Source organism: Cardiocondyla obscurior, linkage group LG10 (assembly GCF_019399895.1).
Source record: "Cardiocondyla obscurior isolate alpha-2009 linkage group LG10, Cobs3.1, whole genome shotgun sequence".
Taxonomy (NCBI): Eukaryota; Metazoa; Arthropoda; class Insecta; order Hymenoptera; family Formicidae; genus Cardiocondyla; species Cardiocondyla obscurior.
Genome location: NC_091873.1, coordinates 4,497,703 through 4,523,280, shown reverse-complemented (window position 1 = coordinate 4,523,280; position 25,578 = coordinate 4,497,703). Strand labels below are relative to the sequence as shown.

The 25,578-nt window shown below is 37.9% G+C and overlaps 1 protein-coding gene and 2 pseudogenes across 1 annotated transcript; 2 read left to right on the top strand and 1 right to left on the bottom strand.

The window, feature by feature from the left end:
* The first annotated feature begins 13,356 nt into the window (after positions 1-13,356).
* Positions 13,357-14,574, top strand: LOC139105928 (uncharacterized). The gene is given in 3 exon segments (XM_070662288.1): positions 13,357-14,105; positions 14,198-14,378; positions 14,454-14,574. Coding segments are annotated over 3 exon segments (549 nt in total). The 5' UTR covers positions 13,357-13,858.
* On the top strand, positions 14,203-15,998 carry LOC139106033 (uncharacterized; annotated as a pseudogene).
* A 532-nt stretch (positions 15,999-16,530) lies between these two features.
* On the bottom strand, positions 16,531-18,189 carry LOC139105927 (uncharacterized; annotated as a pseudogene).
* Positions 18,190-25,578: the final 7,389 nt, after the last annotated feature.

The following is a 25,578-nucleotide window of genomic DNA, read 5'->3' as shown; positions in this document are numbered from 1 at the left end:
ATACAATTTGAATCCATATAATTTATATTACAGTTTAAATGTGCGGGTCCTCTGTATCGTCCAGTTAAATGACAATGACCACGTACTCGCGCATCATCAGCTGCAAACGGTTTTTCACACACATGACAATGCGTAGCTCTTTTGAATTCTTCCCAATCATTTTGCGTAAAAACTGCCATGGCTAGATAACATTGCTAGATAAAATTGTTTTTACGCTGTGAGCTAAATTTTTAAGTTCTTCGATAAACCATGAAACACAATTATTATCACGACGAAATCGATACATTGATAACGTGTCATCATATGAGCAACGCATATAGTACCCTATGCTGAATACCTTGTGATGCTGCTGTGCGCATGTAGATGTTGCAAAATCAGCATTCACCTTTTCCAAAGTGCATTCGAGATCAGCATATACAACAAATGGCATTCGTTTCTTCCTGTTATAATTATTAAAACTTAACCATTTGTTATCTTCACTCGGTAGCATAATTGCACATTTATTGATTTTTCCACAATCTACGCTGTGTGTTTCTAATCTTTCGTTGGAGCCAAAATAGTGTAGACATCTAAAAAAAATATAATATTAATACATTATTTATAATGTATGTTATAACATAAAATTATGATATTTACCGATCGCAAAAGTGTTTTCTGTTCTTCGACTTGCTTAACTGCGAGCTCATGAGGTGCGATAAATTTTTTATTAGTGAAAAATGTCCAACATCTTTATCTTCTTGCATGTACAGTATATGTATATGCACGTCTCTTTTTTTTCTGTGAGTTGTATTGGTAAAATTTGCTTCTTTTCAACAGCATATACATTTATGGAAATATTGTTAAGATTTTCAAATTTTTTAATTTGTTTCAAGGTTACTAGAAATTCAATACCTTGAAGATTTAATACTGTTGTGTAATGTGGATATGATGTTAATCGCTCAGTATGCGTTTCAGTTGGATATAACGCTGCTACAACCGACCATGCGAAACATGCATTATCTGTAGATTGCACACTGATCACGGCTCTTTTCGTTTTAATTTTACATGGCAATTTGATGTAACACCCTGCATACAATGGATTGTATTTATTAACATTTACAGTTAGGTTTTGTATGCGAGACAATGCCCAGCCGCTATCACGTTCTTGAAACTCATCTAAAGATGAGAGAATAGGCTCGATGACTTGCGACTCATACCATTCCAATAAATCACATGAGCGAAAAAGTTCACTATTTTTCGTACACACACTTTTATTTGCAGTTTTATCACCCGCCACAAATTCGCCGTTAAACACAGTATTTATTTTTACATTATGATGTTCATGTATAACATTTCTAACACATTTAAGCACAATGTCTCGCGCATCTTCAAGAAATTGTCGAAGTTCAATATATTTTGAATTGATTACGGCACCGGTTAATATGCGACTTTTAAAAGATGTATCTATTTTCAACCATCGAAGTCCTGACTCGCATGTATTATATCCAGCACCAGTGTGAACAAAACGTTGTCGCGTTGAATCTCGTAAACTCTCGATACGTGCAATACTGGCAACATGTGATTGCTTTACACCAATGGATAATCTTGGATGTTAATTTCGACCATGTTTTTTAATAGATTCAATGTACTCATTACAATGTTGCTCCCATATATTCAATTCTTCACATGAATTCGATTGAGCTGCTTGTGACACCAATTCTTGCTCTCGCTGATCCATTACTGCTCTCGAGATTTCTACACGATTAATGATGTATATTATTTACGCTGAGCGGTTTTTATGCGCATTATTTTTATTGCGTCATATGTATCAAATATATATATTAAGGATGATTTTTTTCATGATATTAGTCATATGTTGTAAGCATTTTTTTAGTTGTAAAATATTATCTCAACAATATGCGCAATCGGTATTTTAAAAATACACGTGTCTTGATTATCTCAATGCATTGGTCTTCACATTTCTCGAAAAAACTGCTGATGCCGCACTTTGACACGTGCCTGCTGATCTTATAGTAGTGTCGACAAGTTTTGCATCTTTTAATATAATCTTCGCTAACTTATGATTTTTTTTTCGTCATAACATTCGGTGACTTCGGCCATCAAAGTGTAGTTTTATGTGAACTGATAAAGATGGCTAATTTGAATGATATAAATGGTGACAATGTACCGATGGATTTTGAGTTATCAGATGAAGACGATGAAGACAATGTCACATTGTCCAGTAATAGCGATTACAAGAGTGATCAAAATGAAGACCTCGAAGATCGTGCCCGCATAACATTAGACTCATCGCAAATTTGTGCACTTAATGGGCGTACTAGACATTGTATGACGTCTGTATATTATTCCACGCTTAATGGTGATATTGCAATATGCTCATCATGCATGATTAATTTGAATGATACAGGTGTATCAATGCATCTCGTACGCAAACATGAAATCAATGTTCACGATGCTCTATGTGACAGATCTTGTACTAATTGTAGACTTTCACTATTCATGATAATTCCATGTCAGATATGTCCTATATGTGTCGCATAAAAAAATTCCCTACAGTTTGCAATGAAAATTTAATTCAGCTGACTGACACATTTTTATTAATAATGGTGGTGGTGGTAATAGATATGGTGGGGTTTTGTGTATAAAAATGCAAAAAATCTTTCGGGTATAGGTAGATGTTAGGAATAAATTTAGAAAATTTTAACATCATTTTGTCGAATTCGCGATTGTAACATTTATACAAATTTTTATAACCGAGCGAATAAAAGCGCGCTTTTAGAAGCGGTCCACGCCTAATAACACTGACTCTGCCCCAGTTTTTTCGCTGCTTAGCGATTGGCCGATTCCCCCTTCGGCGGACCGAGCGTAGATAAGAGACGGCGACTAGCCTGCATAACTTATCGCCGTCTTCTATCTTTGCTCGGTCCGCCGAAGGGGGAATCGGCCAATCGCTAAGCAGCGAAAAAACTGGGGCAGAGTCAGTGTTATTAGGCGTGGACCGCTTCTAAGAGCGCGCTTTCATTCGCTCGGTTATAAAAATTTGTATAAATGTTACAATCGCGAATTCGACAAAATGATGTTAAAATTTTCTAAATTTATTCCTCATATCTATCTATACTTGAAAGATTTTTTGCATTTTGCGGGACACCCTGTATGTATGTAATGTGTAAAAATAGTTGATACATACGATGCGTAAAGATGGCAAGTACGAAAAATTTTTGCTGACACGTGAGTTCTAATCCATGGTGCAATGAGTGAGATGCGGAGATGGGGGAAGGATCTACGGTGAGGGAACTGTATGGAGAGGGGAAACTCATTGGTGTGATGACATATGAGAGAAAAAAAAGAGGTGTGAATTATTCACAATCCATCGTCTCTACACTATTGAAAATTCTCCTCCCTACGCTCCTCTCATTCTTGGGAGCAATGAGTGAGGTGTGGGGACGGGGGAAAAATCTACGGTGAGGGAACTGTGTGGAGAGGAGGAACTCATGAGTAATTCACCCCTCTCTTTTTTTCTCTCTTATGTCACCACGCCAATGAGGTGACATAAGAGAGAAAAAAAGAGAGGGGTGAATTACTCATATTCGCAATTCCTCGTCTCTACGCTATTAAAATTTACTCTCCCTTCGCTCCTCTTGTCATAGATTTTTCTCCCGTCTCCGCGCCTCTCTCTCTCTCTCTCTCTCTCTCTCCCCTCCCCCCTCAATCTTCATGCAAGAATTTACACTGCACTAATTTACACATTTTTACACTCACATAAACGTCCCGCTGGCCGACTCGTTTTTTTCGACATGTTGCTACTGAATGATCCAGCCGTCGGCCGTCGATTCCGTTACCGTAACGGTTTAGTTGTGTTAGAAACGATACTCACACACATTAACCTTGTGCGTGAGCATTCTTGGTTTCAAAAAGTTGATGGAGAGAGAAAGAGAGAGAAAAAAATCTGTGATTGACGTTCGAAAAACTGCCGGTATGATTGCTCAATAATTACGCGACGAAAACGTTGCTAATGTAAATCGTATCATAATATCTAGACGTTTAAGAGATGTTGAGCTTTTTGAACAAATCGGTGTAAAAAAACCTCTCATTAGCAAAAAAAATCAGAATGCCCGATTGCAATTTTCCGAAAATCATCGACTCTGGACGGTACTAGATTGGAAAAAACTGTTATTTTCTGATGAATCCAAATTTAAATTATTTGAAAATGACAGAAAACAATTTATTCAACGTCCTGTCTTGTTTTCCGCAATGTCGCTGCTAGTTTCCCGCGAGTGCAGCTGCCCTCGTGTGGCCTTATCGATAATTATAATAGATCGGCGCAGGTTTCGGATAGTCCTTTGCAGATCTTCTGTTGCGTTAATTCTCCCGCAGACAACTCTCGGCAATGAGGTGTGTTTGCGTATTTCTTCTTTGTCATGGGTCTCTTCCGGTGCTTTCGGGATGGGTGGCTTCCCATCCCGGGCACATCCCTCGCGCTGTTGTCATCTCGGAGAATTTGTCCCCCGGTGCCCTTGCTCGTTTCCTCGTTCGCCTGATCTACAAGGCTCTCGCTCCAGTGAAAGGTCTTCGCGAGACTTCACGACATACAACAGCGACAGAAAGTTTGCGATAATCAGATAACGATTTTCATGCAAAAGCGACCCCCGGAAACGCCCACGACCTCTAGCCCCTCTAGCTACGGTGATCCGTCCGGCAACGCTGCGCTTTGTGACTGCCGCAGGAAGCTGTTCCTCTCATCGAAGATTCTTTTATGTATAATGCAAAATTTTTGGGGACTGATGGGTCTCTCGCTCACAGCGTGTGGGTATGGTTGTTGGCGCAAACAATGGCTGCTAGCGCGGGGTGCTGTGAGAAGGAATAAACACGGATTCTAACTCAGGAGTGTTGAGGGAGGCGAAGGGACGGGGGAAGAATTCTCGATGAGAGAAGCGGGGGGAGAAGTAACCATAGGCGGAAAGAGACGGGGGAGGGGGAAATATGAATGACTGATAATCTTCCCTCTTCGTCTCTTTTTGCCTATAGTTATTTCTCCCCGCGCTTCTTTCATTGAGAATTCTTTCCCCCGTTCCTTCGCCTCCTTCAACACTCTTAGTTAAAACCCGTGTTTATTCTCTACTAACGACGTTTCTTATTAATGATTTATTCCTGAAATTAAACTTTAGATTGCCATATCTTCGTTCATAGATTACGTAGCAAAAAATAAAAACACGTTTATTATACAAATTGACTCTAGGTATACAATCAACCTAGTTTAAAAAACAATTGGTTGAGCCGTTGTTAAGATCCGATAATCTATAAAAATTTTTAAGCGACGTTTTGCGTAAGAAAATCTCAATAGAACGTTGCGTCTATACTTGATGCGAGGCACTACCATGCCTCTTAATGTATGTATTAAAAGTTTAAGAATATTGAAGAAAGGCATATAGAATATGTGCAGATATTTATTGGGCGACAAATTTTTTAACTTCAAAAATATCAGTTTGTTAATTATTCGATAAAAAATTTCCCGATTTCAAGTCGTGACTGCTTCATAATCCTTGGTTTCACTGATCCCGTATATTCTGCAAACGGCCGCTTTTCTGAGAATCTTTTCAGTTGTAAATTTGTTTTGCTTTACGACTTCAACTTGCAAATAGTAAGACTTAAGTTTTAGTTTCATGATCGCAACGCCAAGTCTTGTCGTGTTAACAATAGCTTTTAAATTCTAATTCCGTAACCGCGACGCTAACCTACTGTTACCGTTCCGTCTTGTATATAACTGGTGAGGAGAAAAGATGGTGGACTCAATCGCCGCCTGGCGCGGGTTGTAAGGCCGCGGGACTTGTCGAGAAATATGCGTTCTCGGTGGCAAATAAACACCTGGCTAACTAATAAGTTTCACTGCACTGCTTTATTTGACTTATAACAAGCCTGTTTTTACAATGGGCGGAAAATTAATGGAGCGAGCTACGTGTTAATGACTCGAGGTCTGGTTGCCAACTAACTGCGATTATGGCGATCGTCACCGTGTTGCGCCGAAACATTATACGCATGCCCAAAAATGAACAGAAGACGGCGCGCAACGCCGCATGGCCCGTTCACAACGAGCGAAAGCCCGAAAAGCTTGATACGAGTGGTTTGATTAATGAGCGCTTAACAGATAAGCCGTGCAAACTAAACGCTATCGATATTAAAATTATTCAACGCCGCCCGCCTTGAAGCGTCTGCTCTTCAACATCTTATATGCGCGAACTCGCAACATTATTGCACGAAGACGCGCCTGGTTGTCGGATATAATACAAAGAAAAAACGCAAATATAATTAATTGAACGCAGATTTGGAATGTGGTGGTACACCACGCTCGTAAGCTAGAACTTAACGCAAATATAAAAATGTAATACATTACTTAACAAACGCAACTCGCAGAATATCGCAAATACAAAGTGTGATGCATTACTCAACGCACGCAAAACTATAACTTAACATTGCAACTACAAATCATACTGCGTTACGCAACGCATCCAAAATTACAAATTAAATGAACGCAACATAAAATATATTACAACACGCAAATATAACATAACATAATTTAATAAATAGGTACGCAAAAGCAATTGCTGAATTGCCAATAGTGGTTTGACGCAAATAGTTTAAATTGCACTGCAAATGAGACAACTCCTTGGAGTCAGATTGGGAATATCGCAAGCTTCGCGAGTGGCCTTACATAGGTCCCTTGAACAGTCTTTACTAACGCAGAACGCGCACGCCCGTCAGAACCTCGATGAACCTCCTGAACACGGTCAGTAAGCCATTGCAAAGGAGGCAAGCCTTGCTGCTTAATTAAAACCAATTAACCGCTTTCCAACTGCAAGCCCTTGTTTTGCGTCCATTTGCGTCTTTCCTAAAGGGAAATTATGTATTCGTTGCTCCAACGAGACCAAAAGTGTTGTCTCATTTGCTCAACGAGTTGCCACCTTGACAGTCTATTTACATTGATGTCGCTTACATCGTCTTCTGGAAAACTATTTAAAAAAGATCCAATTAAAAAATGACCCGGACTGAGATACGCTAGATTATTCGGATCTGAACTTAAAGGTGCGATGGGACGCGAATTCAAAATCGCTTCCACAAGACATAACGTGGTATGCATCTCTTCGAATGTTAATGAAGCATTGTTTACCACCCGAGTGATATGAAACTTAGCCGACTTAATCGCGGACTCCCAAAGCCCACCGCAATGTGGGGCGTTTGGAAGTATGAAGCTCCACTCAATTTTGGAGTCATGCAAATAAATCGTAATACCACATTGTGTGTCGTCAGATTGAATGGCCTCGTACAATTCCTTGATATTTCGCTTGGCTTCTACAAAGTTCGTCTCGTTGTCGGAATAGATATGGCTCGGCCTTCCCCTGCGAGAGATGAATCTTTTAAGTGTCGCTAAAAACAAATCGGTTGAGAGATCACTCACTAACTTCAATTAAACCGTCTTGGTAGCGAAGCAAACAAACAAAGCAAGATAAGCCTTGTGCCTCCCCGCGTTCCTTCGTTTGCTTTCACGAAGAAGCAGAGAACCGGCGTAATCGACGCCACAATGAGAAAAAGGACGGGACACCGTGACCCGGGGCGCTGGCAACTCGCTCATTACAGTTTCGGAGAGAGTAGGTTTCGCCTTGAAGCAAGATATGCAAGAGTTTAGAATTTTCTTAACCGTTGATTTTAATCTTACCGGCCAAAACCTCTGTCTTACAAAGGCCATGGTTGCCTGAAGCCCACAATGTAGATTCCGCTGATGCTCAGATCGTATTATCATCTTAGTGATTGCGTGACCATGAGGAAGCAATATCGGGTGACACGTGTCATAATGCACCTGAGTATTCTTTAATCTCCCGCCGACCCGAATCAAGCCCTCGTCATCTACAAACGGGGATAACGATTTTAATTTGCTGCTATTATCTACGCATTCATTCAAACTCAAAAGTTTATATTCCGTTGAAAAGCATTGTGCTTGTACGGATTTACATAATGCTATTAACGCCCTAGAAGATTCTTAAGACGATATTTTAAGATTATATGATTTGAATGGATCTCGCTTGAGCATCCTTAAACAATATGCCACGATTCGACATATTTTATGAATATTGGAGGTCCGAGCGAATAAATTGGTAATACCGGTAAATTCATTAACTATTGCTGATGCCACTACGGTTTTTAACTCCGGTACGCTTTCTTCGCGAACTTCTATCTTATCAACAGGCCATTGTTGCTCTGGCAACTTCAAATAATCGGGTCCGCACCACCACAGCTGAGAAACCTTCAATTCCCTGGGAAACAAGCCCCTAGATATCAAATCAGCAGGATTGTACGCGGAGGCTACATGCCTCCATGAACCTATGTCAGTGAGCCTCTGTATTTGTCCCACTCTATTCGCTACAAACGTAGACCATTTTTTGGATTGAGATGCAATCCAATAGAGGGTTATCGTGAAGTCCGACCACAGAAAAACAAGTGCGTTTACTAAACCGATAGATTTTTTGACACCATCAATTAGCTGTGACAGCAGCAAGACTGCGGCCAGCTCGAGTCGAGGCAAGGATGTTGCCTTGAGAGGGGCGATTCTAGATTTAGAGCACAACAAGTGCGTTTGATAGTTTCCGAACCTATCAAGAGTGCGCATGTAGACACAGGCGTCATAGGCACGCTGACTGGTGTCACAGAAGCCTAATAACTAAATAGAGTCAAGACTCGCGTTTGACTTGACGCAGCGAGCTATTCTAAAATTGTTCAACTCATGAAGCTGAAAAATGAAATGCAACCACTTTGAGTAAATTTCCTGGGGAACTGATTCGTTCCAGTCTACTCCAGCGGACCAGAGGTCCTGCATAATTATTTTAGCTAAGACCACGACAGGTCCGATCAAACCTAGTGAGTCAAATAACTTCGAAACCTCCGAGAAAATGTTTCTTTTGGTTATCATTCTTAACTGTTTAGAGTCCTTGTAAGAAAAATGAAATGTATCATCATCCGTATTCCAGGCTAAGCCTAAGATGCGCACGTTTTTCTCTTGACTAATGGATAATGATCCGCTAGCCTGATTGACAACACCTCTCAACAGCTCCGGTGAGCTGACTTGCCACTTCTCTAATTCGAAGCAGCCCTGCCGCAATACTTGAACCACCTCGTCGCGCATATTTATTACCTCCGAAATCGAGTCCCCTCCCGTGAAGAGATCGTCCACATAGAAGTCATGTTTTACGCGCGAAGAACCCAACGGAAAATCATTCTCATGCTTGTTTGCTATGTCCAGAAGATATCTCTTGACTAAATATGAAGCCGAGGCAGTTCCGTATGTTAATGTGATTAATTCAAACTCTTGAATTTGCGAATGAGCGTCCTCACGCCACAATATTCTTTAGAGATGAGTCTGAGAAAGATGCACGAGCACCTGACGATACATTTTTACTATGTCACTAGTAATGACATATTGATGAACCCGAAAGTGCAATAGAATAGAAACAAGGATGTCCTGAATAACAGGACCTATTAAAAGGGCATCATTGAGAGAAGCTCCCGAATCTCCTTTGCACGAGGCATCAAAAACGACTCTAATTTTAGCTCTCTTCGTGTCATCCTTGAACACGCAGTGGTGAAACAAATAATAAGCGTTAGGTTTGATAGATCGATTATCCACCAGTCTTATGTGGCCCAGACAAACATATTCTTGCATAAAGGCGACGTAATGAGTCTTTAAATTGGAGTTTTTAAGAAAGCGCTTCTCTATGCCATGGAAACGTCTCAACGCTGAGTCTCGCGAATTGCCTATGCTATTGAGAACTCTTTCCTTGATGGGAAGTTTGACTATGTACCGACTTTGCTCATTTCGAGACACGTTGTTGCAAAAATGCTGCTCACATTGCAACCATTGCACCGTAAGAGGAGAGCTGAAATCAGGTACATCTTCTAATTTTCAGAATTTATGAACTTGTTTGTGCAATTCGGCGTTGCTAATTATAGCGTGAAATGATTGAAATACCTTTGAGATAGAAAGAGACCTCCTTGGGGATCCTGACAAGATCCAGTCTAACTTTGTCTTTTGCAACGTAGGATGAGCAGTAGAAGACTTTACCTGACTGACGCAAATTAGCTCCCAGAATATACCCGCCCCTAAAAGTATGTCGACTTCCGAGAATGTGCAAAAACCGGAGTCCGCAAGCCTTATATTGCGAGGAATTTGAAACGTCGAGCGCGCAAAACTAACGCCCGAAATGGAATCCGTTATGCGATCGGTTACAATTGAATCGACTGTTGTAACCCGACCCTGGCAACAGCAAGATCGCGTCCGCAAAGGCGCAGGCCGGGTTAACAACCGGCGTCGATCGGATCTTCCGATCGCGGAATCCGCTGATTGATTGACGCCTTGCACTTTTCACATAGGCAATGACCGAACGCGGTCACTGTCCTATGTGACCAAAATCCGCGGACTGTTGCTTTTCCGCCTTAGCAACAGTCGCGTATAAAACCCGCGGCCGCCGAACGTCCGCGAGTTATTCTGATAAGCACTACGCCGCGGTAACGCTGCCCGAAGCCTGTACGATTCGAAGGAAGAAAATAAAGACAGTTACATTAACAAAGAAATCTATTTATTGCTCCTCGCGGGTACATAAGTGTTCCGGGAGAACAAACCCCTTGCACCGTTACCTGGTGCAACACGACAGTAAAACTAAATGACTGAAAACGCGAACGAACGCAAAGCCGTACTATTTCATTTGAATGCGAGACCTTCCCACCTATGCCAGTAATTAAAACGCTAACCAAACGCGCAGCTAAATCTAAGTTTTACACAAAGTGCCTGGTGACAAAATTCACCTGAGAGCCAGAATCTAATAGTATTCTAGCAGAGCACGGAGAACCATTCTTCGAGGTAACCGAAGCTACTGCCGTGGATAAGAAGATACAGTCCGAATTGACACTGGCAACATTTGCTGACTAGGCCTCGTCGGGTTAGGAACCACCGATTGCGGTGAAGGGGTAGGCGCGACCGCTTCCAATCTAGCATTATGATTATCTACTGAATTGCTCACAATGTGCAACAAAGTGTTGTGTTTTCGCGCACAGGTTTTGCAGCTTCCCGAAGTGCATTTATTGGCCGCATGCGAGGACGACTTTAAACAATTGAGACACAGCTTGAAGAACCGAGCCCTATCTATTCTTTGCGAGACAGACAAATTTAAGAATTGTTTACACTGAAATATGAAGTGCTCATCGTTGCACAAGTGGCATTTTGCCCTTACTACTGCACCGCAAGCAGCTTTTGATTTAGTGGCATTATGGTAACGCGTCGTCATATGCCTGACTGATGTGTCATTATTCTTTTGAGTGGCCTCAAGGATTTGACAATAACGATTAATGAAGTTAATAAATTGCTTAAACGTAGGCAAAGTGTCGTCAATGAGAGACTTTCTCCACTCTTTGAGAGTGATTGAATCCAGCTTAGAGCTGATAAGATATATATAAGGAGATCGTCCCACGAATCAGTGGGAAGCTACATCGCCTTTAAGGTTTGAATGTGCCGCGAAGATCCGTCAGATATACGGTGTAAGTCCATCGCGCTTTCTCTTTGCATTTGGGGAATTTTAAACATTGCCTTGAGATGACTCTGAACAATCATGCGTCGATTGTCGTAACGTTCCCGTAATAGGTTCCAAGCAACCAAGTAGTTATGCTTTGATATCTCGAGAGAACTAATAACCTTATGCGCGTCGTCAATCGTTGAGGCCCTCAAATAATGAAGCTTATGAATATCCGCTAAGGACTCATTTGAATGTACCATTGACCGGAATGTAACATGGAATGCGCACCACTCTTCGTATTTTCCCGAGAATTTAGGAATATCTACCTTGGGCAAACGTACGCTATGCATGCCCGATGTCGGCGCAATTAAGCTTGTCGACGGCGCGGGTGAAAACAGAGAAACTGATACGCTAGGTGATGACGGAGATCTTAACATGGACCGCATTTTCGCGACCAGTTTGTAAAACTTGTTTTCGAAGTCATTCCAATCCGCGACTTTTTGCGGTTTAAGAAATTCCAGAGCGGTCTGAAACTTCTCATACTTGATCCAATATGATTCTAATTTATTTTTGCGCTCCTCAATTTCGGACAAAGTCAGCGGATTGAGCGTTTGAATCGTTTCTACAAAAGTATTAATTCGCGTGACAGCGGATTTTAATGTAGCGCGCCGCTTCTTTAGCTGGGATACATTTAGTTGATCGGTCATTGTGAACAACCCGAATAACGCAGTAATGAGAATGGGACCTGAAAATATCACCCGCAAAAAACGTAGGCGAACGACAATACCGATCCGCGAGCCAATGATATGACACGTCAACAATGTGCAAAACCGATAATTAATACCGGGCAAAAAAATAACCTTATTTGCTAATCGCAACAAAAAAATCGAATTTATTATAATAAAAATACAGACAGTGACTTGCGCGCCTTGTGGATCCTTTGTGAGACTCGCCGGTGGTAGTCTCTTGTAGAATCTGCGTTGCCGGACGACCGGAACGATGATGCGAAGATCGCAGGAACAGAGCCGTGAAGATGTGCAGAAACGTCCACGTGCTGATGCGCAGAAGTGAGGCCGCGCTAATGCGCAGAGATGCCGTCGTGTATCTGCGTTGAAGATGCGTTGCAGCGACACCGCGCTGATTGGCAGGAACACTGCCTTAAAGATGTGTTGCAGCGACACCGCGCTGATTGGCTGGAATACCGCCTTGAGGATGCGCCGCAGCGACGCCGCGCTGATGCACGAAAGCACCGCCTTGAGGATGCGCAGAAGTGACGTCGCGCTGCTGAGCGGGAACGCCGCCGTGAGGTTGGGCCAAATGACGTCACGCTGCCGCGCAGGAACACCGCCGTGACGATACGCAGAATAGCGCCCCGATGATGCGCAGAGATCCTTACGTGGAGAAGAGCCCGGACGTCGTCGTCGAACTGCGTAGGACGGCGCCTGGGTGTCCGCCGCTCTGCCGTAACCGCTGTCTTAGCGGGATCACGATGAGACGATGCTCGTTGGCGCCCTTTGGTTGTACGGCAGGAACAATGCCTGCACCAACGTGGTGGCCACGTGATGAGAACGTGGGTGGCGATCCTAGGGCGTGTCGCGCCCGAATCTTTTCCTCGAGTTGTTGATTCTTGCGAAAATTCCAATATGCGAATGTAGCATGCGCCCGCTGCCTTCAGAGGTTGTGGCTGAATACATCACCGAAAGCGAGTGAATACCTGTACCTTGGCTGCACAGCCTTACAGCTTCTTCCGCCGATTGCCGTGTATCCGGCTCGAAAGACCAAAATAATGAGGAGAAAAGATTGTGGACTCAGTCGCCGCCTGGCGCGGGTTGTAAGGCCGCGGGACTTGTCGAGAAATATGCGTTTTCGGTGGCAAATGAACACGTGGCTAACTAATGAGTTTCACTGAACTGCTTTATTTGGCTTATAACAAGCCTGCTTTTACAATGGGCGGAAAATTAATGGAGCGAGCTACGTGTTAATGACTCGAGGTCTGGTTGTCAACTAAGGCTCGGCGCACAACAGCGACGTAACAGACTTAAGTCTTAGACGTAAAGAGGCGCACAAGTCTTAACTTAAGTCTTATAACTTGTATGCCATAACCACAGGCGAAAGTCTAAATGCAGCCACGTGCTGAAGTACAACAACTTGTTAAAATTAATTTAAAAAATTTAATGTGCATGATCAAAGGTAAGTATATTATTTTGCAAGTTTAAAGAGTAATTTTTAAATCATTTGCAATAGTTAAATTTTTTATTTTACATCTCATTTTTAATTAATACTTGTATATTCTATTTTTTATTTGCAGTATGTCGGATCACCAGGATTATTGCAATAACTTTACTGCAGTTATTCATCGGGATAATTATTTATCTTCTAATAATAATGAACAAGATAACATTATTCTTGAAGAAAGAAGTGGGGACGAGTTTCTTATTGAATTATTTAGAGAGCGTTCCTTTTTATATGATAAAAGTAACAAAAACTTTAAAAACATTTTAATGAAAGAGAACGCTTGGAAGGAAATTTCGAAAGCAATGATAGAAACAAATTGTGGTAAGTGCAAATTTCCTAACAAAAAGAAAGTAAAAATAGTTAATAAATTTTCTTCATAAACGATAAACATGTTTTTATTTATTTATTTGTAGGTGACTGTTATACGCCAGAATATTGTTTAAAAAGATGCACTTCGTTAAGAGAGCAATACAATAGAGAAAAAAGGAAAATTGAAGCTCAATGATAAAGTGGAAGCGGTTCAAATGCAAATGCTCATAAGTTCCCATTTTTTAAGCAACTATCGTTTTTAGACACAGTTATTAAAAGACGAAGGTGAGTACCAGTATATTGTATATAAATATGTTAATGTACAACATTTTGCAGAACTAACTTTTACATTTGTTTTAGGTCTTATACTAATGTATCAATAAATGCAAATAATTTTCCTATTATTGTATTTTATTGTATGTCGCTATATATTTTACTAAAATGTAAAAATTGGAAAAAGAAACGAGTGCATAGGAGATAACTTATTAGACCAATAAATCAAATGAGATTACTCTACGGAGATTACGAAAATTTATTTCAAGAATTAAAAAATAACGGACAACTGTTTTATCGCTATTCTAAAATGACGATTACACACTTTAATAAACTTCTGGAGTTAACAACACCTTATCTTGTAAAAACAAATTCACGTGCTCTTGTTCCTGAACATAGACTTATTATAACTTTAAGGTAATAATGTCATCTAAAATTTTTTAATACTTGATATTTTTGTTTGGACATAAAGCTAATACGTAGTATAAAATAAATGTAATACAATCTGAAATATAAAATTGCAGGTATCTTGCTACAGGTGACTTACCACTATCAATAGCCTTGGCGTTTCAAGTTGGAGAATCGACAGTAAGAAAAATCGTAATAGAAGTTTGTTTGGTATTAATTAAAGTTCTGCAACCATTATATCTTAATCCTCCTACTGAGCAGGACTGGAAAAGTTATGTTAATGGATACTGGAAGCAATAGAACGTACCTAATTGTGCTGGGTCAGTTGATGGCAAACATATACGACTGCGATGTCTTCCATATTCTGGAACATTATACTATAATTATAAAAAATATTATAGTATTGTCTTAATGGTAGTGGCAGATCACATATATAGATTCACACTAGTTGATATTGGCGCCTACGGAAATAAGTATTATGAATATAAGAATATTATAGTTCAATTATATTGTAAATACTTAAATTTTAATCATTTCAGGTGACAGCGATGGAGAAATTTTTAACGATTCTCAAATAGGGATAAAACTGTATAACGAACAATTAAATTTACCAAAAGAAATTACTAATCTTCCTTACAGCGATAAAACGTACACATATTTTCTCGCTGATGATGCGTTTAAGCTGTCAAATAAAATAATGAAACTATATAGTGGTAAAAATTTAAGTGAGAAACAAAAAATTTGTAATTACAGATTTTCTAGAGCAAGAAGAACCGTGGAAAGTGCTTTCGGTATTTTTGCAAACAAGTGGAGAATATTCCACACATCTATCTGCATGTTACCAGAAACTGCTAATATAATAGTATCAGCTTCGGTCTGTTTGCATAATTATGTTTTGAAAGAAGAGCAATGCAGTGGATACAAACTTTATAGTAAAGATGTAATTTTAGATGATACAAATCAGGTATAAAATAAAATAAAAATACTGTAAAAATAAATAATTACTATACACATGATTCACATATCTGTTAAATCTAATTAATAATTAACATTACAGAATATGTTGTTGCCGTTAAAAAATATTCAAAAAACCAATGGTTGTGCCAAAGAAGCACAAGTACAAAGAGAAAATTTAAGTAACTATTTCGTTTTTCCAGTTGGAGAATTAGCATGGCAGTATGATTTTATACGTAGAGGTACTCATGCAGACCAATGAAATATAATAATCCAACTTTACGTTTAAAAACTATATTTTGTTCAAATGTAAACAACGATTTTTACAAATAATTGCATTGCGAGTTAACTTAGAAACGTGTGTATCTTTGTGTGTAAGTTTGAATGTATTTACTTATCGATGTGAATAAAATGTAAGATATTTGTATAATTAACCATTTATTATTATTCTTTTTAATGTTTTCAAAAAATATACATGTGTATGTACGCGTATGTACGTATGTTCCAACTCGCAAAAATTTTTTTTGTACATACACTATACTTGCACGCAGGTACATAAATGTGACGGACATACATTTTCATACAAATCTAGTACATTTTTCTTATTTATTTTGAATTACATATCATATTAAATATGAAATCATATTGCAAACTAAAATTATCTTTTTTAATTTTGTTTAAATCAATAAACATAAATAAAATCTTTTTTTATTTTTAAAATAAACTTTTAACATAAAATATATTATAGAATAATTATAGCAATACAAAAAAAACAAAACGCAACATAAAAATTGAAAAATGCTTATATTAATGGTGCAGAGAGAACATCTATAATTAATTTTCTTCAAGTATTTTTTTCATTTTCAGGAACGTTAGCAAATTGTGCTTTTATGAATTCAATAAAAGCTGTATCTGCTGTTGACAGTTTGGACTCACCCATATAACTTATTATCTTGTTACTCATATCTAAAAACGTTTGTTCAAGTTGATTACTTTTTATTTTTGGCTTTGAAGACGGTATTTCTTTAACAATATATTCAGAATTTATTTGTAGATTTTCTTTATTATCTTTTGACAATTCTGTTTTAAATTTTTTATTTGGAGAATTTGATACAATAATATAAGACCTAAAACAAATGTAAAAGTTAGTTCTGCAAAATGTTGTACATTAACATATTTATATACAATATACTGGTACTCACCTTCGTCTTTTAATAACTGTGTCTAAAAACGATAGTTGCTTAAAAAATGGGAACTTATGAGCATTTGCATTTGAACCGCTTCCACTTTATCATTGAGCTTCAATTTTCCTTTTTTCTCTATTGTATTGCTCTCTTAACGAAGTGCATCTTTTTAAACAATATTCTGGCGTATAACAGTCACCTACAAATAAATAAATAAAAACATGTTTATCGTTTATGAAGAAAATTTATTAACTATTTTTACTTTCTTTTTGTTAGGAAATTTGCACTTACCACAATTTGTTTCTATCATTGCTTTTGAAATTTCCTTCCAAGCGTTCTCTTTCATTAAAATGTTTTTAAAGTTTTTGTTACTTTTATCATATAAAAAGGAACGCTCTCTAAATAATTCAATAAGAAACTCGTCCCCACTTCTTTCTTCAAGAATAATGTTATCTTGTTCATTATTATTAGAAGATAAATAATTATCTTGATGGATATCTGCAGTAAAGTTATTGCAATAATTCTGGTGATCCGATTCACCCAAGCGAACACGCAGCGTACGGTCCCGAAAAGTACCAATAGACACCACGTCAAGCGTCACGTACTGGACTACCCCCGACGTTCGCTTTTTTGAGTATAAAAAGGCAATGTTAAAAACAATCGACACCGTTTTCGATCCGTTCGCTTAGCACGAACATCCGAGTTTTCCGACTTCTTCTGCAAGCACACCAACGGGGTAGAGCAAACTCTGCCTCGGTCAGACACTTCTGACGCTCGCTCCATATTCTTCTCGGTTAAAACTTAGTACGCACGACCGACTCGTGGGGTGAAGCGCACTCCGCCTTTTTCGAGAGATCTCGATTCCGCGTCTGATATACTTGAGCGACCGATAATTAAACATCCTTTCGCACCGTTGTCAACCTCCGGGCTGGAGTGTTCCCCGTTTCGGCCGGGCATTCTCAGCTACGACAACACCTTGCAGGTGCTCCGTTCTAAACCGCCGTTAATCGTGACGCGTCCACGTAAATCATAATTGTTCTCGCGCGTTACCGTCAAATCGGCCGATACCGCGTTTATCACTTCGCAATTGCCACGCCTATCCACGCGGCTCGCGCTACGAAAAACCTCGCGACCATCTCTACGCCGTATCGAGGGCGTTATCACAACGCCCGTCGATTTTATTGTCACGTTAGCCTACCGAATCACGCGTGTCGTTTACCGCCTCGCTGCGTCACCACAAATACTTAATTGTCACCGCAACCGCGCCTACCGATATCTTGATCTATGTAAATCTATGTTAACATTTGACGGCGTTACTACCACGCGCCCGTCAGTTATTATTTTATCTGAATAAACATTATTTATTCTTTTCTTATAATCACGTTTCGATGCATTCACGGACCTAATTCGACCAAATTCTGAAATTCCGGCGAGCACACCGAGCATCCGCCGCCAGCCCGATATTCGGTGATCTACGAATTACGGTCGTTTCAAAATACTGTATTAATTAATTTTTCAGTTTTTTTATTTATTTTAGCTCTTATCTTGTGTATACATTTTCTATTTTTTATTGTAAAGTGTTATATTGTAATTATCTAAAATTTGAAATATAGGAAGACCGTTTGTTTGCACCATAAAAAGAACAGCAGTAAGAAGCGTGACAAAGAACTAAAAACATAAAACAAAAACACTACTGTTTAAGATTTTAATTTTGTAGAAATTAAATTTTTACATAATGGTATATGTACGAAATTTGTCAATGGTTACAACGCAAAAATGGTAAATGCGACCGTGGCCTGATCGTTCTCAGATCGAGAAGATAGTTAAAATGCCCTTTGATTGAAGAGGGTCACGCGGAGAGCGAGTGATCACGCACGTGGTAATGAGATGAGTTTCACTGTAATTAATGAGTGTTTGCACAATGTTTGGATTGAGTGTTTGCACAATGTCTTGATTATTCACTAACTTTGCTAATTGATTTTGTTTAGCCGCGTAGGATTAAATTAATAGATACTAACCGCGTAGGATTAAATTAATTAATACGAGCCGCGTACTATGAGAAGCTGCCGATCTACTGAGCACGAAGCTCAACACGCCGCGTGCAGACCGGTGAGATTTCTTGATTCGTACTACAAATTGATAATCAGTAAATTGATTGTTCCGCACTGACAAGAGAACCTTGCAAAGTGGAAAATTTAAAAAAATCTGAAACTTTGCACACATTTAAGGATCAATATTAAATGAATTTAAAAAATAATATTAGCTGCTAATATTCGGTTTTAAGAGATAAAATCACCTCTTAAAGTTAATACCGCCTTATACTTTTTTGGATATATCTCGAAAACTATTTAAAATATAAAAAAATGTTTCATACAAAAGTTTTATGGTAAAAATAGTTTTATTTAACTGCAGTAACAAAATTAAAAAAAAAATTTTACAAATTTTTTTTGTTTAATTGTTATAAAAATTTGTTTTTTAATATTATTACTACAGCTAAATAGAACTATTTTTACCATAAAACTTTTGTATGAAACATTTTTTTATATCTCAATTACTTTTTGAGATATATTTTAAAAAGTATAAAGCCGTCTCAACTTTAAAAGGTGATTTGACCTTTTAAAACCGAATATTAAATATATATTTTTTTTGTTTTCTTTAATTTACCTAATATTCACCCCTACATGTATAAAAAGGTTCATCAAAATCTGAAATCTTGAATACGCAACGTTCTTTTGGTTCAGCTCTTTAAATTTGTGAGCTACTTTTATACTAAAATTATGCGTAATATTTCTCGCCTTTATAAAGTCTTTGATGATTATTTGCACATCATTTACGTAAATATGTTTATCTTCTAATATAATACTACGTAATTTCTGATTCAAATCATTAAACATATCTATTTTTAAATACATATCTATTTTCCTTTTTTTGCTTCTATTATAAATATAGACACATAAATAAATAAATAAAATTAATGTCATAATTCAATGTAAAGTTAACAAATAGTCGGAGTAACGTCAGCGAATAAAAATAAAACATTAAAAGTAAAACGTATATGTATAATTAATTGGCAGAAACCCTTTCCCATACACTTTATATAGATGAATCTATAACGTAAAGTTTTTACTTAAGGGTATTGTTCTACAATACCGAATATTAGCAGCTAATATTATTTTTTAAATTTATTTAATATTAACCCCTAAATGTGTGCAAAGTTTCAAATTTCTTTAAATTTCCCACTTTGCGAGGTTTCCTTGTGAGTGAATCACGAGTAACACAAAAAAATGACTCGAACGAAAATAGAATAGAAAATGAGTGATCACTAAGTACCGCAAAAACCGCACAAGAGTAGCACACCATAATCTCCGTACAATGAGTAAGCAGAAAGGGCCACTCGAGCACTGCCGGTATCGAGAATCAAAGGCAATAATCGAACGAGGAAGTCGATATCGATCCGTAATAATGGGCTACGAGGTGCTGCTCCGCGGCAAGCCCATACTTAACTATTGTTAGTTTAAATTTTAATAGCATACAAGTGCTATCAAAGATTTACCTTACGAAGAAAATCGTAGCCAAAGTAAAATAGTCCTAATCCACTAAACTTTAACGGCCGTAATGATATTTGTAGAATAAATTGAGAAATCTGTTTTACATAATAAAGCAATAAATATTTAAATATTTCTTAATAAAAAAATTATTTTTAATTAAAAATTGATATAAAAGCCTAAGTTTACCTCTTCGTGTATGTCGACAAAGCATAAAAGATTTGTTAATCTATGTATGACATCCTTAGTTTCTCGCACCTAAAGTAATATAAAATTAATTAAATTATATTTTATATTTGTAAGAGCCAAATTAATTTTAGTAGAAATGAAGGTTTCCAGGCGGAAACCGCGTCGAGGGTCAGCGTTGGCCAACATTTCGCAAGCATTGTTGTTAACATCATCAGGGCAGATGCTCCGATAGTGAGTTTATTTGTTACTATGTTGTCCTTAAATTTTCTTCTTTCTTTTACCATGGTGGGGAGGGAATGTGATAAGTGTGTGTTACCGATCAATTATAATATTTAATTGAACAATACTAGTGTTCTTTGATTTGTGTACTAATTTTTCTCTCCATTTTTCTTATGTACACTTTTTTGCATGCGCAATGGATCTTACATACACTAGATTTTTCTAACTATGGTCTTTGGTTTTTACGATTAAAGAGTATCTGGTGTATCTTTCTCTAAAATTTAAAAATTATTTTAAAGTTGGATTTACTCAAAACCTTGCTGATGCGTTCTATTATGCCTTGGATGTACTATCTGGGAGAACCATCATCTTCGTCATTTCATTCTGTTTTGCTTTTGTGGCTCGGTGTTGTTGGAAATTATTAGAATAATGATAAATTTATGTATAATAAACTCATGATTAAAGGCCACAAGGCGGTACGAATAGCTGCACAAAAAGAAGAGCGAGAACTTAGAGTAGTGAGAGACGAGTTAGGAAAGGACTATTGCTGTAGCCTCTGTACCTTAAGTTCTTTTAGAATAACATGCTTTATTCGGTCTTTAAAAATTAACCACTAATCATATATTAAAGAAGAGAAATAAAGATAATTAATTAATTTGACAAACAATATCATTTAATTTGTGTAATGTAAAGAAAAAATAGCGCTCCATAATATGCTTTAGTATGATAAGTTAACGCTTGAGGCACTGCCTAAACTACACACGTGATTTTCGTTGCGCGCCATTCTTACTTACCTTCGTTTCTTCTTCTGTTCTGTTGCTACTGATTAAGCGTACACGTGTAACGAATTAACTAATTGTCTTATTTTTTCTTTTGTTATCCATATCTAATACATCTAAACTAGTTATATAAATCACTCATACTACAATCTTATTTCATTGCAATTTACCTAATATGTAATAAATCCACCGAATATTTAATTAATTTTACATAGTAGCAGAACGTGGTTAACTAAATTTGGTGAAAGATTGAAGAAAGTTGCGATCAAAAGAAATAAATTACGTTGTAATATACAGGACCGAATCAGTAAAAATAAAAGTTTATCTTTAACAGTGCAATAAAAGTAGGCAGAAAAAAGGGTACATTTTGAATGACGCACGATGGTCTCTAGGCTAAACTCCGACGTTCTATTTTAGAACACAAATGTCACAGGTTCAAATCTCTCTAGTTCTTTTTAATCAAATAAAAGGCAGTTCTTAATTCCGCTGGATCTTATTGAGTTCTAACCCCAAAAGGTCGTAAATCTCTGTCTCAACACAGGAAGGTCATATTTTATAGGAGGTTATATTCACGTGCGTTGTTCAACTACCTTTTTTGACTCAAATTAAATGAATAAAAAAGAAGTCACCAAAATATTTTTGGAAAAAAAGCCTGTTAGAAACATCATTGTCAGAAGAAAGTGTCTTGCCAGAAGAAAGTGTTTTGCCAGAAGATTGTAAAACGGAAGAAGCAATAAAAATTCAATTATTTAACGGACGTGACTATAACATCTGGCCGTGGAGACGTTTCCACCGGGGCAGCCACTAGTAACTCTGCAGCCGAGGCCGCAGTCGGTCATACTACAGCTGCCACCGAGACTACCGCCGCTGACGCTACTACCCTGGGCAACGTGCGCTCTGCGACTGCCGCCGCCACAACTCACACGGCCCCCGAGAGCGGCACTACTACCCGGAGACATTAGAGCTTATCGACTGACGAGCCCCCGGTACCGAGTGCCATCGACGCCCAGGCCGATATCCATGCACCAGGGTACGCAGACAGAAAAAACGTCACACGCCGTGCAACACGCACCAGTTATTACAGAGTCCGGCTTCTCAAACTTTTATGGAAAGCACCCTAGCGGTGCGATTTAAAGCAACCCAAACAAAATTGTACATTCTTGTAAATAAAACCTTAGCATTTAAGACATACACTCAAGCTTATCATTCTCTTTCGAGATAGCGTAAACACTACAAAACATTTATGTAATAGCGTACAAATACTTTATAATGTTACCCTGCAGGTAAACGTGTATTATGTGGTGTCCGTTTTAATACTAACACAAAGAATCAGGATAAAAGAAAAACCATCCTTGACGACGCATCCCGGCAAAAACACAAGCGTTACATAATGCATTTCGTAAATGTTTTTCGATTACCATGACGACGAAATATGTTTGTCTAAGTTAGTTCGAGCACGGCAATTTACACAGCCGGCAGTGTTTCATATAATTAATCAATATTAATTGTTGCATATACATGCGTTGTTTAGCGGCATTCATGTTTTGCGCGATTATCACTATTGGCCTAGCGTGCCTGAGTTTTCTGTAACGCTTTTCATTGGCTGTTGAGTAACTCAACCATCCGTCCGTTGGCTGCTCGCATCAGCCTCTCTCCCTCCCTCCCTCCCTCCCTCCCTCTCTCCCTCCCTCCCTCTTTCCCTCCCTCCCTCCCTCCCTCCCTCCCACCTTCCCACCTTCCCTCTCCTCCCACCTTCCCACCTTCCCTCCCCCCTCCCTCCCTCCTCCCTCCCTCCCTCTCCCTCCCTCTCCCTCCCTCCTCTCCCTCTCCCTCCCTCTCTCCCTCCCCTCCCCCCTCCCTCCTCCCTCTCCCTCTCCCTCTCCTCTCCCTCTCCCTCTCCCTCTCCTCTCCTCTCTCTCTCTCTCTCTCTCTCTCTCTCTCTCTCTCTCTCTCTCTCTCTCTCTCTCTCTCTCTCTCTCTCTCTCTCTCTCTCTCTCTCTCTCTCTCTCTCTCTCTCTCTCTCTCTCTCTCTCTCTCTCTCTCTCTCCCTCTCCCTCTCCCCCTCTCCCTCTCCCTCTCCCTCTCTCTCTCTTTCTCTTTCTCTCACTCGCACGCACGCACGCACACTCCCACTCACATTAAAACAATTTATACAGAATATTACATCTGTATTTAATTCTTCTACAAAGGTAATAGAAATATTCAGACAAATATTGTAGAAATATTCTATATTATTTTAATATATTATTAATTATTTATTTTAACTTATTCTTTGTTTATGTAATTTTTTTTAAAAAAAAATATTGATAAAGAAGCTTTTTTAAATATTACTGAAACTGAAGTAGAGAGAATAATAACCATAATTGGAAAAATACGTTGTTTTCTTGAGAAAAGGAAATTATTAATAGATACTATTAAATTGGTAAGCCAAATTACGTATACTTTTTGTAGTTTTTATAAACCAAAAATATTAATTCTTTTTTACAAAATTTTATTAGGTGTACAAATAAATTTCCGCCGTTTTTTATAAAAATTGGGCATTTGTTACAAAAAAACAGTACCTGTGTTTTAATCGAAGTATTGTCCGTCGTTTGAGACTACTTATTGCCATCTTTCAGGCAGCATACGGATACTGCGTCGGAAGAATTCTTCAATTTTTGAGTTTATCTAAGAATCGATTCAATTTTTTGTATCTTTATATGATGTAAAATGCTGTTCAGACAAGCCATGCGCCATCAATCGAAACAAATGGAAATCAGATAGAGCAATGTCTGGCGAATATGGCGGGTGTGGTAAAATTTTTAACGTACGTTTAAAAATACCAGGAGAAAAAAGATATTGCGACCTACTATAGCGGAATCGATAGACGTTTTTATTTGTCATATTAAAGTAAGTTATTAATTATTTTATACATTATATATTGTATATTTTTAAATAAAAATTTATGTTATATTATTAAGTTTCGGCAGAACTGGAAAAAGTAAAACGTCGAAGACGAGAAATAGCTACTAAACTAAAAGATGCTGTGCAGCCATATATAATTGCTGTGGGTGCTCAGTTAACTGCGATTTAGGCATTTTATATCATCATTGATGATATTATGTACAAAATGGAGAAGGATTAAAAGCTGTCGACACTCTGTACAAAATATTCCACGTTCTGTGCATCAAATATCTACCTGCTTGTGAACACATGGCTATTTGTACAAAAGTATATTTATGGACAAACGACACTGCACTAGAAAAAATAATTAAGTATTTACAAACAAACGGTTTATTTGAGACGTTTTTTAACAGCAAACAAATATCTTGTTTAATGTAACCAAAATTTTGGTTGTTTTTACTAAAGGTAATATTTTGTTTTGTTCTCTGAACTGAACGATTTTGTCCTCACACTTTATACATAAAAATTGAATATTTTTAAATAAATGGTCATAAAAACTTTAAAATATTAAAAGTTGTTGCATTCAATAAAATAATAAACCATTAAGATAAATATTGATTAGTTATTAACACGTAAAATAACAAACTTTATTATTATATTATACTATATTACATTTATTTATATTATTATATTATACTATACTCTATTATATTATATTATACTATAAAATATTATAGTATTTACAAAATTACTTTGTTTATCAAACTAAACTTTTTGTCTGGTTGACTAGTGAGCAACTCTTAGGTATAGGTGAAATTTTTAGAAACAAGTAGAAAAGTCCTGTACCATTTTGTAAAATTCTGAATCGTTTTTGAGATAAAAATTAAAATGTATAGCGTAAGAGCGACAAGGAAGCTGAGTGAGCGCGACAGGCTACTCGCTTGTTGAAAATAACGCAATTTTTGTTCGTAGTTTTCATCAGTATTTGGTAGTGCGTTAAAAAAGATACATTGTGTGAGAGTGATATACGTGCGCGTAATTGTGATTTACT